The 16,895-nt window shown below is 31.9% G+C and overlaps 1 protein-coding gene across 2 annotated transcripts in view; it reads left to right on the top strand.

The window, feature by feature from the left end:
* Positions 1-15,395: 15,395 nt before the first annotated feature.
* Positions 15,396-16,895, top strand: part of LOC131162546 (uncharacterized) — a 49,593-nt gene continuing 48,093 nt past the window's right edge. The window contains exons 1-4 of one of the 2 annotated variants that reach the window (XM_058119148.1): positions 15,396-15,641; positions 16,338-16,465; positions 16,576-16,666; positions 16,743-16,866. In XM_058119148.1, coding sequence (XP_057975131.1) covers positions 15,552-15,641; positions 16,338-16,465; positions 16,576-16,666; positions 16,743-16,866 — 433 coding nt within the window. In that variant the 5' untranslated portion in view covers positions 15,396-15,551. Of the gene's footprint in view, positions 15,642-16,337; positions 16,466-16,575; positions 16,667-16,742; positions 16,867-16,895 lie in introns of those variants that run through there. The other variant, XM_058119157.1, reaches the window with a different exon arrangement.

Below are 16,895 nucleotides of genomic sequence, written 5' to 3'. Positions count from 1 at the left end.
CAGATGTAGAAAAATTAGCAGCATTTTGAAAATCCTTTTTTTGATGCTTTTCATTCCAAAAATGCTTCTAACCTTTTTGAAATAATTTTTGACCTTATAAAAATATTTTCCAAGTTTTTTAAAAGGTATCTAGGTCCAACAAATTAACCTAAGAGTTTCAAGTATCCATATTGAAATTTTTTGAAGTACTTATATGAGATTTCCTATAAACTCTTTCAAATTTTTAATCCTTTAATTCCTTGAGGTCTTTATGCTTGCTTCATCTTTCTTTGAACTTTCCATGTTGATCACTTGGGCTTTTATTCTTGAAGCTTTTTCTTTAATATCAACACTCTCATGATCTTTAAGTTTCGTTCCTTGCCTCAACCTTGATATAATCATCCTTCTTTGAAATACAAGCTTTCATGAATTCTTTAACCTTGCATCATCATTGAGTCCTGAAAATACATCACTTAAACAAAGTATGTTAAGTTCTACTTGTTTGTTAGCATCAAAACAAGATGTTAAGCCTTGTAAGGCTAACAATTCCCCCCCCCCCCTTTTTGATGATGACAAACAAAAAGCACAAATTGGAGTGAGCCTTAAAAAGACTCCCCCTTTCAATAAGCATCATCTTGACAATATTTGCAAGATCAATATCAATTTCAAAACTCTTTTTACAATCATGCTCATCACTATCAAATACTTCTCCTTTTGATATATATTCTGTTTATGCTCAGTTTTTGCAATTTGCAATACTATGCTCAATTTTTGTTTTAAAACTTCTCCCCCTTTCGACATCCATCAAAAAGGGGAAAAAAATAATTAAGTTCAAGTAAAATCACATGTTGACCATATCATCAAACTTGCGTATCAAACATATGAACATACTCAATTTATTATTTTTCAATATAGCATGTGTAGTGTGTTATAACATTCAAGTATATGAGTTGTAACTTCATTACTAACAGTTTTTTCCTTTAGACAATATTCAAGATTTCAATTGTTGATTTTATGATACCGATTTAAAATTGAATTCATGGTATCTATTTAAAATTCATGATACCAATTGAGAATTGATACCAATTGAAAATTTAATTCGTGATACCAATTGAAAATTCTCTGAATTGACTAATAAGGAAACAATCATAATATAAGAAATATGACATAACACTCCCCTTGAATTCAATACATCCAGTTTTGTTATCAATTTTTCTTTCATCATCCTATGTATCAAAACATTGATCCACATCATGTATCAAATATCAATATCATGCCAATATCTTCAATGTCATACCATGCTCATAGATATAATTATTCTTGTCATGCTTAAAAATCAATTGATCTTTTAGATTGTGATAACAAATGAGCCTTTTTTTTTTTTTAAATAAAAAAAAATTGTGATACTAATTAAAAATTTTAAAATATGATACCAAAAATATTCATGGATGCCAAAGACTTTATAAATACCAAAGTCATTATCACATTATACACAGCTCATGGATACCAATATAACCATTATATCTCTCATAACTCATGGATATCAATATAAAAAGCAGTAAGTCTATCCATTTAATTCATAAATAGCATACATGATCAAAAATTAATCTCATATCAAAATTTATGCTCATACTCAATAATCTCATGCTCAAATTTTCAACATAGTGAGCCATAAATTTTCAATATAAGTCAAGCATATCATGTAGCATATCTTATAGGCATGTAAGCATATAGCATCTCATATAGTCATTCATTGTCAAACTTATCTTAAACTCATATTTAAGTTTTTCTATTTTAACTAGTTTGTTTATTGATCATGAATTAAATTACTTTCTTAATTTTTAAAGGGAATGACTTAATCCATGGAGTTTTTCATTTATGAACTAGTCTATCATCTCGGTACCCATACCTTCTTGGGTCCGGTTGGTTTCATAAAGGATGTTTCTTTAACTTTCCATATTTGTTTAGTTTTCACACTTTTCTCTTAAATGGAAATTCAAACTTTATATGCCCATTTTTCTTACATTGATAACATGTGGTGTTAGTGTAAGCATTAAGGGATGTGCTTGCATTATCTTTGGAGGCTTTTGAGAAATAACCCATGAGAAGACTCTTTTTCTTTTTATTTTCAACTCCATTGAAACAAATGCCTTCTTTGTTTAATGACATTCTTTGCGAGCCAATCATCTTATCAAGGTTTTCCTTTCCTTTTGTAAAGTTGTAAATAATTTTATCCTTATCTTTGATTTGATTCTTGAGATCATTTAACTCTATGTCTTTTTGGTTATCAACCTTCTTTAATGATTTCTCTAGCTCTAGAGATAATTTTCTTATTCTATCCTCTAATCCAAAAATATACATATCTTTCTCATATACCGTAGAGGATAGGGATCGAAGGTCTTCTATCATTTGTTCATTCTTGCTTTCTAGTTTCTTGATTTTCAAATTTTTTTCTTTTTCTGCAAGATTTTTGGATTCTATTTCTTTCTTTGCTGATTCATACTTATGTTCTATTTTCTTGATCCTTGAATCATTTTCTCTCTCATTTTCTCTTTTAGCATTTCTAAGGGATTCTAATTCTTTCATTATATTTTCATTTTAATTATTGAATGAAGTATTTTGTTTATTTGTTTTGATCAGCATCTTATGTACTTCGAATAAATCATTTTGAAGTTCATCATAAGATGGCATACCCTCATCACTTGATTCATCACTACAATAATTATTTAAAGATTTAGTTGAGGAGCTTTCTTCATTATCCCATGCCAAAAAGCACGTGTAGGCAACCTCTTGGTCACTTATTTCATTCTCCGAACTACTTGTACTATCCCAAGTAGTGACTTTCATGGCCTTCTTGTTTTTCTTTTTAGACTCTTTCTTTAATAGTGGGCATTCTGGTTTTATATGTCCAATTTTATTACACTAATAGCAAGTAGGGTTTTGTCTTTAGATTTCTTGGTACCAATATCTTTTTCATCTCATTTGGAGTCTTGGTTTCTTCTTTTGAATTTGTTTCTCCTTCTAAGGATTTTTGCAAGTTTTTTAGATATAAAGGTTTCTTCATCTTCATCCATCTCTTCACTACTAGAGTTTTCTTTTGAGGCTTTGAAGGCTATTGTTTCTTGGGCTTTGGTTTTCCCGCTCTTTTCATTCATTGTCATTTTGTATGTGAGGAGAGAACCTACAAGCTCATCTAAGGATGTGTTTTTCAGATTTCTACCTTCCGTGATAGCAGTAGCCTTTGGTTCCCATATGGAGGGAAGGCTTATTAGAATTTTTCTTATCATCTCATAAGTAGTGTAAGTTTTTCCTAAGGCATTTAGAAAATTTATTATATGAGTGAACCTAGTATGCATGCTGGATATGGATTCATTTAGGTTCATTTTAAACACTTCATATTCGCTTGTGAACATATCAACCCTATTATCCCTAACATCCATTGATCCTTCATATGTTACTTCTAGCTTATCCCATATCTCCTTAGCTTATTTGCAAGTCATTACTCGATTAAATTCATTAGCACCTATAAGTTCATCTAAGGATGTGTTTTTCATATTTCTACCTTCCGTGATAGCAGTAGTCTTTGGTTCCCACATAGAGGGAAGGCCTCCTAGAATTTTTCTTATTATCTCATAAGTAGTGTAAGTTTTTCCTAAGACATTTAGGAAATTTTTATATGAGTGAACCTAGTATACATGTTGGATATGGATTCATTTGGGTTCATTTCAAACGCTTCATATTCCCTTGTGAGCATATCAACCCTATTATCCCTAACATCCATTGTTCCTTCATATGTTACTTCTAGCTTATCCCAAATCTCCTTAGCTGATTTGCAAGTCATTACTCGATTAAATTCATTAGCATCTAAAGCACAATATAACGCATTCATAGCACTAGCATTAACTTGTAGCATCTTATGGTCTAAGTCTTTCATATCCTTCTTTTCCTTAGGGATCTATTTTCCATCTACAAATTTGGTAGGAATTATATGACCATCCGTGACAACCTCCCAAACTTTCCAATCCATGGTTTGGAGAAATATTCGCATTCTCTTTTTCCAGAAAGTATAGTTGTGTCCACAAAAAATAGGAGGCCTAGTTGAAGATTGTCCCTCTCTAAAGGGAGCTACGCCTAATTGAGCCATTTAGATCTTTTTATAGCTACTAATTAAGATTTGCTATAACCCCACTCCGATACCAATTGAAATTAGGAATAACTTCCCAAGAGGGGGGGTGAATTGGCTTTTTAAAACTTTCTCTTTAGTTCTTTTAAAGTTCTTAACTTCTTTTGTGATATAACCAATTCTTTGACTTGTTTATTTATTTTGTCAATCAAACAAGAACTTGGTTTTTTTTTTAACAATCAATCAACAACACAATTAAACACAATTAAACATTCAATCTTCAACCACACTTTGAAAGTAGAAACAATCAAACAATTAATCACAATTTTCAAACCAACACAACCACAATTTATTTACCAAATATAAGTTCACTACAGCACTATTAGATTGATGAAATCATTCAAGATTTAGGACTCTTGGAATATAAAACAAATCTTTATACCATCCAATCACAATCAATATAATATATGTAACTTTCAGCTTTTGATGTTTTCAGCCTTGTGGTGAATGTGAGTTTTCAACAAAGCCCTTTATATATGAAATTTTTTCTTCAATATGATGTTCAATATAAAATCCAATTACTCTTTCCAATCTTCAGAATTCAAATAAACTCTTAAGTTAATTTATCTTTGGGATGTTTAGCCAAGTAACGTACTCCCGTATGGTTTCCGCAAAGAATGGTTCAACCAACGTTCTCCTTTTCGGTTTCCGCAACCCAAATCAAAATCAAACTTTAAGGTTTACTTGATTTCCAAATTTACGTTGTTTATATGATTTTAAATTTAAATCATCCACGCAATTTAAATATGTATTGAAAATAAAGAATAGGGAAAGAGAGAGTGAGACAAAGATTTTTACGAGGTTCGGCTTATACCCAGCCTCCGTCCTCACCTTTGGCAAACCACCAAAGGATTCACTAAACATGTTCCGTTGACGGGTGGAACAAAACCTTTACAAGCAATACCCCACGCTCAAACACTCCTTCACTAGGCTAGAGCCCGCCTCTCCAAACAATGTCCCCTCGCTCGGTCACTCCTTAAATAGGTTAGAGTCCACCTCTCTAAGCAATATTCCCTTGCTTAGCCAACGATCCAAAAAATCCTTGGAATCGTCATTCTACAAGATAAAAATCGAATAGATGTGTACAAAAACTTGCTCACACAAAGAGCTGATTAGTACAACAACTTAGAAACTAATATATTTCAAAGTAAATAACAATATGGAAATTAACTTGAAGCTCAATGAAGTATATCACCGATTAATTCTTTCAATGATTGAAAAATTTAGAATTTGTAGCACAATTCTGGTGGAAGAAGATCAATAAATCTCAGTTGAATTCGTGCAAGTTAAAAGCAAGAGAAAGCCTTGAGAATTTGAGAGCAATTGAGGGAGATTTTGAATTTTTGCTGAATTTGAATTCTTGGTGTATTGATTCAATGATATTTGAGACTTATTTATAGACTTTAAAAGGTATGTAACTTGGTCCCCAAGTGAGTTCGAGTATCCCCCAAGTTTTCACAAAGTTTGAGCCCCAAGCAAACTATTTAAAAAATGTTTCTGTTGGGGTTTTTTTAAAAATCTGTTCGTGGTAGTCGCCTGCCCCAATCCACCAGTCGCCTACCATGTTATGTTTAAAGGAGCAGCAAGGGCAGTATGGTGGCAGTCGCTTGCCAGGACACAGCCAGTCGCCTGGGTTGACAACCGAGGCGCCTGTCCTGGTTCAGGCAGTCTACTAGTTGCTGTCAGTTTCAAGTGCCCTGCTTCTTTTCAGTCATAACGTTTTTTGTGTACCTCTAAAATTGATAACCTTGGTGTCAAATGAAAGCTAAGAGAAAATCCTACAAATTTCATGTTGAATGCTTTTTAAAATAAAGAGTTTTTGATAGAGAAAAATACATCTCAATGCTAATGTAGAAAAATTAACAGCATTTTGAAAATCCTTTTTTTTATGCTTTTCATTCCAAAAATGCTTCTAACCTTTTTGAAATAATTTTGACCTTATAAAAATATTTTTCAAGTATGTTAAAAGGTATCTAGGTCAAATAAATTAACCTAAGAGCTTTACGTATCCATATTGAAATTCTTTGAAGTACTTACATGAGATTTCCTATAAACTCTTTCAAATTTTCAATCCTTTAATTCCTTGAGGTCTTTATGCTTGCTTCATCTTTCTTTGAGTTTTCCATTTTGATCACTTGTGCTTTCATTTTTGAAGCTTTTTCTTTAATATCAATGCTCTCATGATCTTCAAGTTTTATTCCATGCCTCAACCTTTGATATAATCATCCTTATTTGAAATACAAGCTTTCATGAATTCTTTAACCTTGCATTCATCATTGAGTCCTGAAAATACATCACTTAAACAAAGCGCATGTTAAGTTCTACTTGTTTGTTAGCATCAAAACAAGATGTTAAGCCTTGTAAGGCCAACAATCCCCCCCCCCCCTTTTGATGATGACAAACAAAAAGCACAAATTGGAGTGAGCCTTAAAAAGACTCCCCCTTTCAATAAGCATCATCTTGACAATATTTGCAAGATCAATATCAATTTCAAAACTCTTTTTACAATTATGCTCATCACTATCAAATACTTCTCCTTTTGATATATATTCTGTTCATGCTCAGTTTTTGTAATTTGCAATACTATGCTCAATTTTTACTTTAAAACTTCTCCCCCTTTCGACATCCATCAAAAAGGGGAAAAAAATAATTAAGTTCAAGTAAAATCACATGTTGACCATATCATCAAACATGCGTATCAAACATATGAACACACTCAATTTATTATTTTTCAATATAGCATGTGTAGTGTGTTATAACATTCAAGTATATGAGTTGTAACTTCATTACTAACAGTTTTTTCCTTTAGACAATATTCAAGATTTCAATTGTTGATTTTATGATACCGATTTAAAATTGAATTCATGGTATCTATTTAAAATTCATGATACCAATTGAAAATTTAATTCGTGATACCAATTGAAAATTCTCTGAATTGACTAATAAGGAAACAATCATAATACAAGCAATATGACATAACACTCTTCTTGAATTCAATACATCTAGTTTTGTTATCAATTTTTCTTTCATCATCCTATGTAGCAAAACATTGATCCACATCATGTATCAAATATCAATATCATGCCAATATCCTCAATGTCATACCATGCTCATAGATATAATTATTCTTGTCATGCTTAAAAATCAATTGATCTTTTAGATTGTGATAACAAATGAGCCTCTTTTTTTTTTTAAATAAAAAAAAATTATGATATTAATTAAAATTTTTAAAATATGATACCAAAAATATTTATGGATACCAAAGACTTTATAAATACCAAAGTCATTATCATATTATACACAGCTCATGGATACCAATATAACCATTATATCTCTCATAACTCATGGATATCAATATAAAAAGCAGTAAGTCTATCCATTTAATTCATCAATAGCATACATGATCAAAAATTAATCTCATATCAAAATTTATGCTCATACTCAATAATCTCATGCTCAAATTTTCAACATAGTGAGCCATAAATTTTCAATATAAGTCAAGCATATCATGTAGCATATCTTATAGGCATGTAAGCATATAGCATCTCATATAGTCATTCATTTTCAAACTTATCTTAAACTCATATTTAAGTTTTTCTATTTTAACTAGTTTGTTTATTGATCATGAATTAAGTTACTTTCTCAATTTTTAAAGGGAATGACTTAATCCATGGAGTTTTTCATTTATGAACTAGTCTATCATCTGAGTACCCATACCTTCTTGGGTCCGGTTGGTTTCATAAAGGATGTTTCTTTAACTTTCCATATTTGTTTAGTTTTCACACTTTTCTCTTAAATGGAAATTCAAACTTTATATGCCCATTTTTCTTACATTGATAACATATGGTGTTAGTGTAAGCATTAAGGGATGTGCTTGCATTATCTTTGGAGGCTTTTGAGAAATAACCTATGTGAAGACTCTTTTTCTTTTTATTTTCAACTCCATTGAAACCAATGCCTTCTTTGTTTAATGACATTCTTTGCGAGCCAATCATCTTATCAAGGTTTTCCTTTCCTTTCCTTTTGTAAAGTTGTGAATAATTTTATCCTTATCTTTGATTTGATTCTTGAGATCATTTAACTCTATGTCTTTCTGGTTATCAACCTTCTTTAATGATTTCTCTAGCTCTAGAGATAATTTTCTTATTCTATCCTCTAATCCAAAAATATACATATCTTTCTCATATATCGTAGAGGATAGGGATCAAAGGTCTTCTATCATTTGTTCATTCTTGCTTTCTAGTTTCTTGATTTTCAAGTTGTTTTTTTTTTCAGTAAGATTTTGGATTCTATTTCTTTCATTGCTGATTCATACTTATGTCTTATTTTCTTGATCCTTGAATCCTTTTCTCTTTCATTTTCTCTTTTAGCATTTCTAACAGATTCTAATTCTTTCATTATACTTTCATTTTAATTCTTCAATGAAGTATTTTGTTTATTTGCTTTGATCAGCATCTTATATACTTTGAATAAATCATTTTGAAGTTCATCATAAGATGGCATACCCTCATCACTTGATTCATCACTACAAGAATTATTTGAAGACTTAGTTGAGGAGCTTTCTTCATTATCCCATGCCAAAAAGCAGGTGTAGGCAACCTCTTGGTCACTTATTTCATTCCCCGAACTACTTGTACTATCCCAAGTAGTGACTTTCATGGCCTTCTTATTTTTCTTTTTAGACTCTTTCTTTAATAGTGGGCATTCTGGTTTTATATGTCCAATATTATTGCAATTATAGCAAGTAGGATTTTGTCTTTAGATTTCTTAATACCAATATCTTTTTCATCTCATTTGGAGTCTTGGTTTCTTCTTTTGAATTTGTTTCTCCTTCTAAGGATTTTTCCTAGCTTTTTAAATATAAAGGCTGCTTCATCTTCATCCATCTCTTCACTACTAGAGTTTTCTTTTGAGGCTTTGAAGGCAATTATTTTTTGGGCTTTGGTTTTCCCGCTCTTTTCATTCATTGTCATTTCGTATGTGAGGAGAGAACCTACAAGCTCATCTAAGGATGTGTTTTTCAGATTTCTACCTTCCGTGATAGCAGTAGCCTTTGGTTCCCACATGGGGGGAAGACCTCTTAGAATATTTTTTATCATCTCATAAGTAGTGTAAGTTTTTCCTAAGGCATTTAGGAAATTTATTATATGAGTGAACCTAGTATACATGCTGGATATGGATTCATTTGGGTTCATTTTAAACGCTTCATATTCGCTTGTGAGCATATCAACCCTATTATCCCTAACATCCATCGTTCCTTCATATGTTACTTCTAACTTATCCCATATCTCCTTAGCTGATTTTCTAGCCATTACTCAATTAAATTCATTAGCATCTAAAGCACAATATAACACATTCATAGCACTAGCATTAACTTGTAGCATCTTACGGTCTAAGTCTTTCATATCCTTCTTTTCCTTAGGGATCTATTTTCCATCTACAAATTTGGTAGGAATTATATCACCATCTGTGAAAACCTCCCAAACTTTCCAATCTAGGGTTTGGAGAAATATTTGCATTCTCTTTTTCTAGAAAGTATAGTTGTGTCCACAAAAAATAAGAGGCCTAGTTGAAGATTGTCCCTCTCCAAAGGGAGCTACACCTAATTGAGCCATTTAGATCTTTTTATAGCTACTAATTAAGATTTGCTATAATCTCGCTCTGATACAAATTGAAATTAGGAATAACTTCCCAAGAGACGGGGGTTAATTAGCCTTTTAAAACTTTCTCTTTAGTTCTTTTAAAGTCCTTAACTTCTTTTGTGATATAACCAATTCTTTGACTTGTTTATTTATTTTGTCAATCAAACAAGAACTTAGTTTCTTTTGAACAATCAATCAACAACACAATTAAACATAGTTAAACATTCAATCTTCAACCACACTTTGAAAGTAAAAACAATCAAATAATTAATCACAATTTCCAAACCAACACAATCACAATTTATTTACCAAATATAAGTTCACTGCAACACTATTAGATTGAATAATTCATTCAATATTTAAGACTCTTGGAATATAAAACAAATCTTTATACCATCCAATCACAATCAATATGATATACGTAACTTTCAGCTTTTGATGTTTTCAGCCCTGTGGTGAATGTGAGTTTTGAACAAAGCCCTATATATATGAAATTTCTTCTTCAATATGATGTTCAATATAAAATCCAATTACTTTTTCCAAACTTCAGAATTCAAAAAAACTCTTAAGTTAATTTATCTTTGGGGTGTTTAGCCAAGTAACGTACTCCCGTATGGTTTTCGCAAAGAATGGTTCAACCAACGTACTCCTTTTCGATTTCCGCAACCCAAATCAAAATCAAACTTTAAGGTTTACTTGCTTTCCAAATTTACATAGTTTATATGATTTTAAATTTAAACCATCCACGCAATTTAAATATGTATTGAAAATAAAGAATAAGGAAAGAGAGAGTGAGACGGAGATTTTTATGAGGTTCGACTTATACCCAGCCTACGTCCTCACCTTTGGCAAACCACCAAAGGATTCACTAAACCTGTTTCATTGACGGGTGGAACAAAACCTTTACAAGCGATACCCCACACTCAAACACTCCTCTACTAGGCTAGAGTCCGCCTCTCCAAACGATGTCCCTTTGTTCGATCACTCCTTAAATAGGCTAGAGCTCGCCTCTCTAAGCAATATCCCCTTGCTTAGCCAATGATCCAAACAATACTTGGAATCGTCAATCTATAAGATAAAAATTAAATATATGTGTACAAAAACTTGCTCACACAAAGAGTTGATTAGTACAACAATTTAGAAACTAATATACTTCAAAGTAAATAACAATATGAAAATTAACTTGAAGTTCAATGAAGTATATCATCGATTAATTATTTTAATGATTGAAAAATTTAGAATTTGTAGCACAATTCCGGTGGAAGAAGATCAACAAAATCTCAGTTGAATTCGTGCAAGTTGAGGGCAAGAGAAAGCCTTGAGAATTTGAAAGCAATTGAGAGAGATTTTGAATTTTTGCTGAATTTGAATTCTTGGTGTATTAATTCAATGATCTTTGAGGCTTATTTATAGACTTTAAAAGGTATGTAACTTGATCCCCAAGTGACTTCGAGTATCCCCAAGTTTTCACAAAATTTGAGCCCCAAGCAAACCATTTAAAAAATGTTTCCGTTAAGGTTTTTTTAAAAATCTGTTCGTGGTAGTCACCTGCCCCAATCCGAATTTGATGATCTTGGAGTCAAATGAAAGCTAAGAGAAAATCCTACAACTTTCATGTTGAACACTTTTTAAAATAAATGGTTTTTGATAGAGAAAAATACACCTCAATGCAGATGTAGAAAAATTAACAGCATTTTGAAAATCCTCTTTTTGATGCTTTTCATTCCAAAAATGCTTCTAACCTTTTTGAAATAATTTTTGACCATATAAAAATATTTTCCAAGTACATTAAAAGGTATCTAAGTTCAATAAATTAACCTGAGAGTTTCATGTATCCATATTGAAATTCTTTGAAGTACTTACATGAAATTTCTAGTAAACTCTTTCAAATTTTCAATCCTTGAATTCCTTGAGGTCTTTATGATTGCTTCATATTTCTTTGAACTTTCCATGTTGATCACTTGGGCTTTCATTCTTGAAGCTTTTTCTTTAATATCAATGCTCTTATGATCTTCAAGTTTTATTTCATGCCTCAAGCTTTGATATAATCATCATTCTTTAAAGTACAAGCTTTCATGAATTGTTTAACCTTGTATTCATCATTGAGTCCTGAAAATACATCACTTAAACAAAGCATGTTAAGTTCTACTTGTTTGTTAGCATCAAAATAAGATGTTAAGCCTTGTAAAGCCAACACCTTTGGTAGATATTTCATCAGCAATTCAGATGTTCTCTTTCTAGCAAGAGTTTGAGCAATTCAAGAGATTGAGAGATTTGATACAAGTATGCTTGTGTGATTTCTTGTGTCTTTTAAATCTTGGGTTCAAAGAGGTATTTATAGGCCTTCTAGGATTAGTTTCCTTATTTCCCAAGTCACTTTGAGTGTTTCCCAAGTTTTTACAACGTTCATATTTTGAAAAACCAATTTTTGAAATTTGCCCGTTGGAGTTTAAAAAAACAAAAACCCGTGGAGTCAGTTGGTTGGATAGGTGACTGGGTAGTTCAAAAATCACAAGGTCAGTCGACTAGACTAGAGGTTGACACCATTGTATCTCCCAGAATTTAATTCAAGAATTTGTTAGTCAGCTGGCGAAACACAGTTCATTTGGGGTCAGTCAGTTGGGTGATTTTGCCTTTGCTAAGTCAGTCGGCTGGACAGAACATTGACTGGTTTTTCTTTTTTGTTTTTCAATTCTAATTTTTGCTCTTATGATTTTAATGTTTCATAAAATATTCCCAGGGTTTTAAAATAGGTCTATTAAGTCCATATTTGTCCCCTAAGGAGCTTCAACAATATTTCAAAGTATATTTAAATATTAAAGCACTTACATAAAGACTTCTAAACTTTTTGCCATTCTTGAACACTTCAAGTCTTCATGCTTTTGGCCTTCAAGCTTTGAGATACTTTTAAGATACTTTGAGATACTTTAAGATACTGAGTTTTTCATTGAGTCTCTCTTTATCTTCAAGCTTTAGTCTTTTGATACTTGATTTATTTGAGAAGCTTTCTCTTGATGTGGCTTTGATTTATAGCTTCTTTCTCTTGTGTTGAGATATGTATTCCTGAAACAAAATCACTCAACAACACGTGTTAAACCATCTACATTTGTTATCATCAAAACAAGATTGAAAAACCTAGTTAGGCAAACAAATATTATTATACAATATCAAATCCCTAATGAATCAGTTCAATTCAGATTAGTCAGCAGAGCACGGTACCGTAGTTATTTCAAATCATAGTGCAACCACATAACTCAGATAGTGTGTGGATTTTCGTCAACCGTGCCTTGGAGGGATTGTAGGCTCCCTAGAAATCTGGGTTGAGGTGGCTAGTTTGACGAGGGGGATGTCAGTTACCGTGCCTTTAGAGGATTGCAGAATGGTCGGTCTTATGATTGATAGAGTTTCATTTGACTTATCCTGATAGGCCAACTAGTGTTAAGTCCCGCTCACGGGCCGCACAACCCTATCATGATTGGTTAAATCTTGATATACATTTTTTCAAGGAATTTTTTCACAGTTATTTATATGTATACAAATTTACAGAACAACAACAAATATACTATAATATTAGAAGTATGAATAAATAGAAAGCTCAGATATTATAGTTGTATTTTAAACCACATAGGTGTGAGTTACACGGTATTATATTTTGCATGATATTTCAATTTCAATTATTTACTAGTAAATTATTTATGTAAACTTAGTTGCCACACACTGGTAATAACATATTTCGTATTACTGAGCATTGTCTCATCCTAGTAATTTAACATTTTTCAAGTAATCCGGTTAGAAGAGTAGATTAGACTCGCAGATAGAGAGGTTGTTTGTACTACCCTGACTGTAGGGTAAGTGTCAGGGGAGATGTATTTTTGAGTAAAAATCTGGAGTCTTTGTGGTAGTTGCTAGGAGATATGTAAATATGTATTTATGTTTTTGGAGAATTGTAGAATTCTGGTATTGTAATTTTGGTTAAACAGTTTTATGTTTTCCCGTTGCTTAGGTATATTTCAGTAGGAATTATCAGGGGTATCAGAGTAAAAAGATTATCAATATATATATTATTTGAAAAAAAAAATGGCATGAATTTTGAGGCCGTTACACCCCAACATAAGTCAAGGTGACATTATAAAGGTTAATAAAGATACCCTATTTTTCTAAGATGAATCCCAAAGTATAGTTGAAAATTTCAATTTTACAAAAGTGAGCAAACATGATAATAGACCTAATAATACAAGTGAGATTATTATACATGCAATCTTGACTACATATTGGTAAAAGAGAAGCTTTCTCTTGTTTACAAAGTCAATCCTAATACTTTTTGGGGTTTTGTTGATTTTTCCATTTTTATGGAGTTTTGAATACTTTTTCTATTTTTATTTTGAAATTTTAAAACTTATTTGCATTTTTATGCTTTTTTAGCAATTTACCAAATAAAGAAATAAAAAGAATAAAATAAAAAACCAAATCTATTTTCAAATAATAATAATAATAATAATAATAATAATAATAGTAGTAGTAGTAATAGTGATATAGTAACAATAACAATTCAAATAAAAGTTCACAAGGCAACAAACATTATAGGAGCAACACCTCCCAACCATTTTCTCATTAAAAGATAAAGAAATACACTCTAATATGTGCAAGAAACACACAATTCGACAAGAAACACACAATTTGTCCATACTCCATGCCCTCTGCAACTCACATGTTAAATTGATACACAATTGACACCCTCAACTGTCTAGGGTCTGTAATTGACTACCTCAACTGCCTAGGTTTTGTTGGATGTAACTATAAATTGCTAACAAGGCTAAAATAAGTTATGCTTACAAGTAAATGGTTAAAAACATGCCCAAATATCCACCCAGAAATTTACCCACTAGCCAAACTTGTCTACGAGCCATGCAAAGGTAAACTGCCAAGTAATTGCCTTGTATGGTCAACCCATCAACATTGAAAGCAAAAAGTCATTGATACCATATACTCCGACTTGTCTATGTCCCAATAGCAACAAATTTTCGACCATGTTAATCGCATCCGACCGTGTTAATAAAAACCAGCCACCATAAGCAACTTTGTTAAGAACCCTAACCCCAAGCATGTCGATTACTTAAAAAAAAATTCAACACTTTTACTTAAATGGTTTCAAACAATCATTTAGTCTCTATATATCTATAAAATGATTCACTATGCCATTTTCCATTTATCTAAAATACTCTTATACAAATTGTAGTCAAATAATAAAAATAATATGATATAAATTATTAAATAAGACATAACTAACTATAACTAACTCAAATATATTGTAATTAACTGATAACTAATTTATAATAATTATTTTTTGTTTGTTAACTAATTTTAAAAATTTAATAAAAGGTTCTACTATATCATATTTTGTCCAACAAACTATAATAATTTATATTGCAATAATGAGAAAATGTAAAAATAAAATAAATCAATAAGTTATAAAATAAATAAAAATAATGTATAAAAAAATAATTAAGTAAAAGACCGCTAGTGAAAATAAATTAAATTGAATTTGGGTGATGAACGACAGGTATAAATAATTTACCGAAAATCGTTTCCGTGGGTTGTTGGTTTTCTTTGAAGGCGCGAAAGGCAGGGAAATCCGTAGAACACAGACGCGTGGAAAATAAAACCTTTTAGTTACTTCGTGAAGATGAGGTGAGACCAGAGAGAGAGAGCTCAGATCGTTGAATGGTGTTCGTTTTAAGGAATTGAGAATGAACAGAAAGGGACTCGCCATACTGTTGAGAACCAGAATGAGATCGCCTTCTTCCAATCCCTCCAAGCTCCCCCTCTTGCCTTCTATGGTAATCACTTCATCCACAACTCTCTCTCTCTCTCTCTCTCTCTCTCTCTCTCTCTCTCTCTCTCACCTACCCTCTCAATCGATTGTTCTTCTCATTTTTTTTTTGTCTGGATCAATTTTACATGTATGTGCTTGCGACTGCCTTCTATGTCACCACTTCATCCACAACTCTCTCTCTCTCTCTCTCTCTCTCTCTCTCTCTCTCTCTCTCTCTCTCTCTCTCATTTTTATTTTCTGGATCAACTCTACGTGTATGAGCTTGCAGCGGAAAGGGAAAAAACTTCATTACCTCTTCAATCTTTCGCATTTATAGATCACTGATGAAGTTCGTAGCGTTTCCGTTGGTTTCTGTGTGTGTGTGTTTGTGGTTACTGAAAAATTGTGAATAAGAAACGGAAAGGATTTTTGAAGCGTCCCGTTTTTATTTATAAATTTTTTTGGACATCATTCAGAATCCACACGATTTTCAGCTCTGGAAAATATCCATATGGAATGATTATTTATTATCTGATTCTGCTTTTGTAATTTTCTGCAGTTATGGTATAGCTGTATAAATCCCCCCAAAAAAAAAAAAAACTGATTTTGTTTGTTTAATTCTTTCGTGCACTATAATAAATAAGAATTAAGCCAATTCTAGACTTAAAAGCTTTCATTTGTTGGAATTTTTTTCAAAAACACTGATTGTGTATTATGGCAGAATGATTTTAATCGAGTGTCACCAAGCTCCGAAGGCAGCCAAGGGGATGGACAAATTCCGCGACGCACTGCAGAGGAAGGAAACGAAAGAGCTTCTCCGAAATTTGATGCATTGTGCAACACTGAGAGGTCTAACCATTGAATCTCAATATCACTGTTCTCCATGTTTTGAAAAAACTTTTATCTTTTCATTAATGTTGTATTTAACGAATTCTTTTATTTATGATCTTTCTTTCTAGAGACTTTGAGCTTGTGCGAGAGTCGATGCATTCGGCCATATCAATGAACAAAACAGAAGTTCTAGATGCTGTACTATGCAATTTCACGGAGGTAATATTTCTAAAAGATAATCCTTTCACGATGTGCTGTTTCGCCTGCTAGCTTTAATAATGCACTGAGAATGTAGGGTTATTTCACACTCTTTCCTGAAAGTCGTCGGAGATTATTACTTGTACTTGCTCGAGATTATGATCTCAATAGAATGCAAGTTTATGAACTGCTAAAGCAATATCTTGGACTTGAGCTTCCTAGTGAGTCTTTATTTATTTATTTATTTTTT

This window comes from Malania oleifera, chromosome 1 (assembly GCF_029873635.1).
Source record: "Malania oleifera isolate guangnan ecotype guangnan chromosome 1, ASM2987363v1, whole genome shotgun sequence".
NCBI lineage: Eukaryota > Viridiplantae > Streptophyta > Magnoliopsida > Santalales > Ximeniaceae > Malania > Malania oleifera.
Note: the sequence above shows the minus strand (reverse complement) of the source record. Positions and strands in the feature narration are given on the sequence as shown.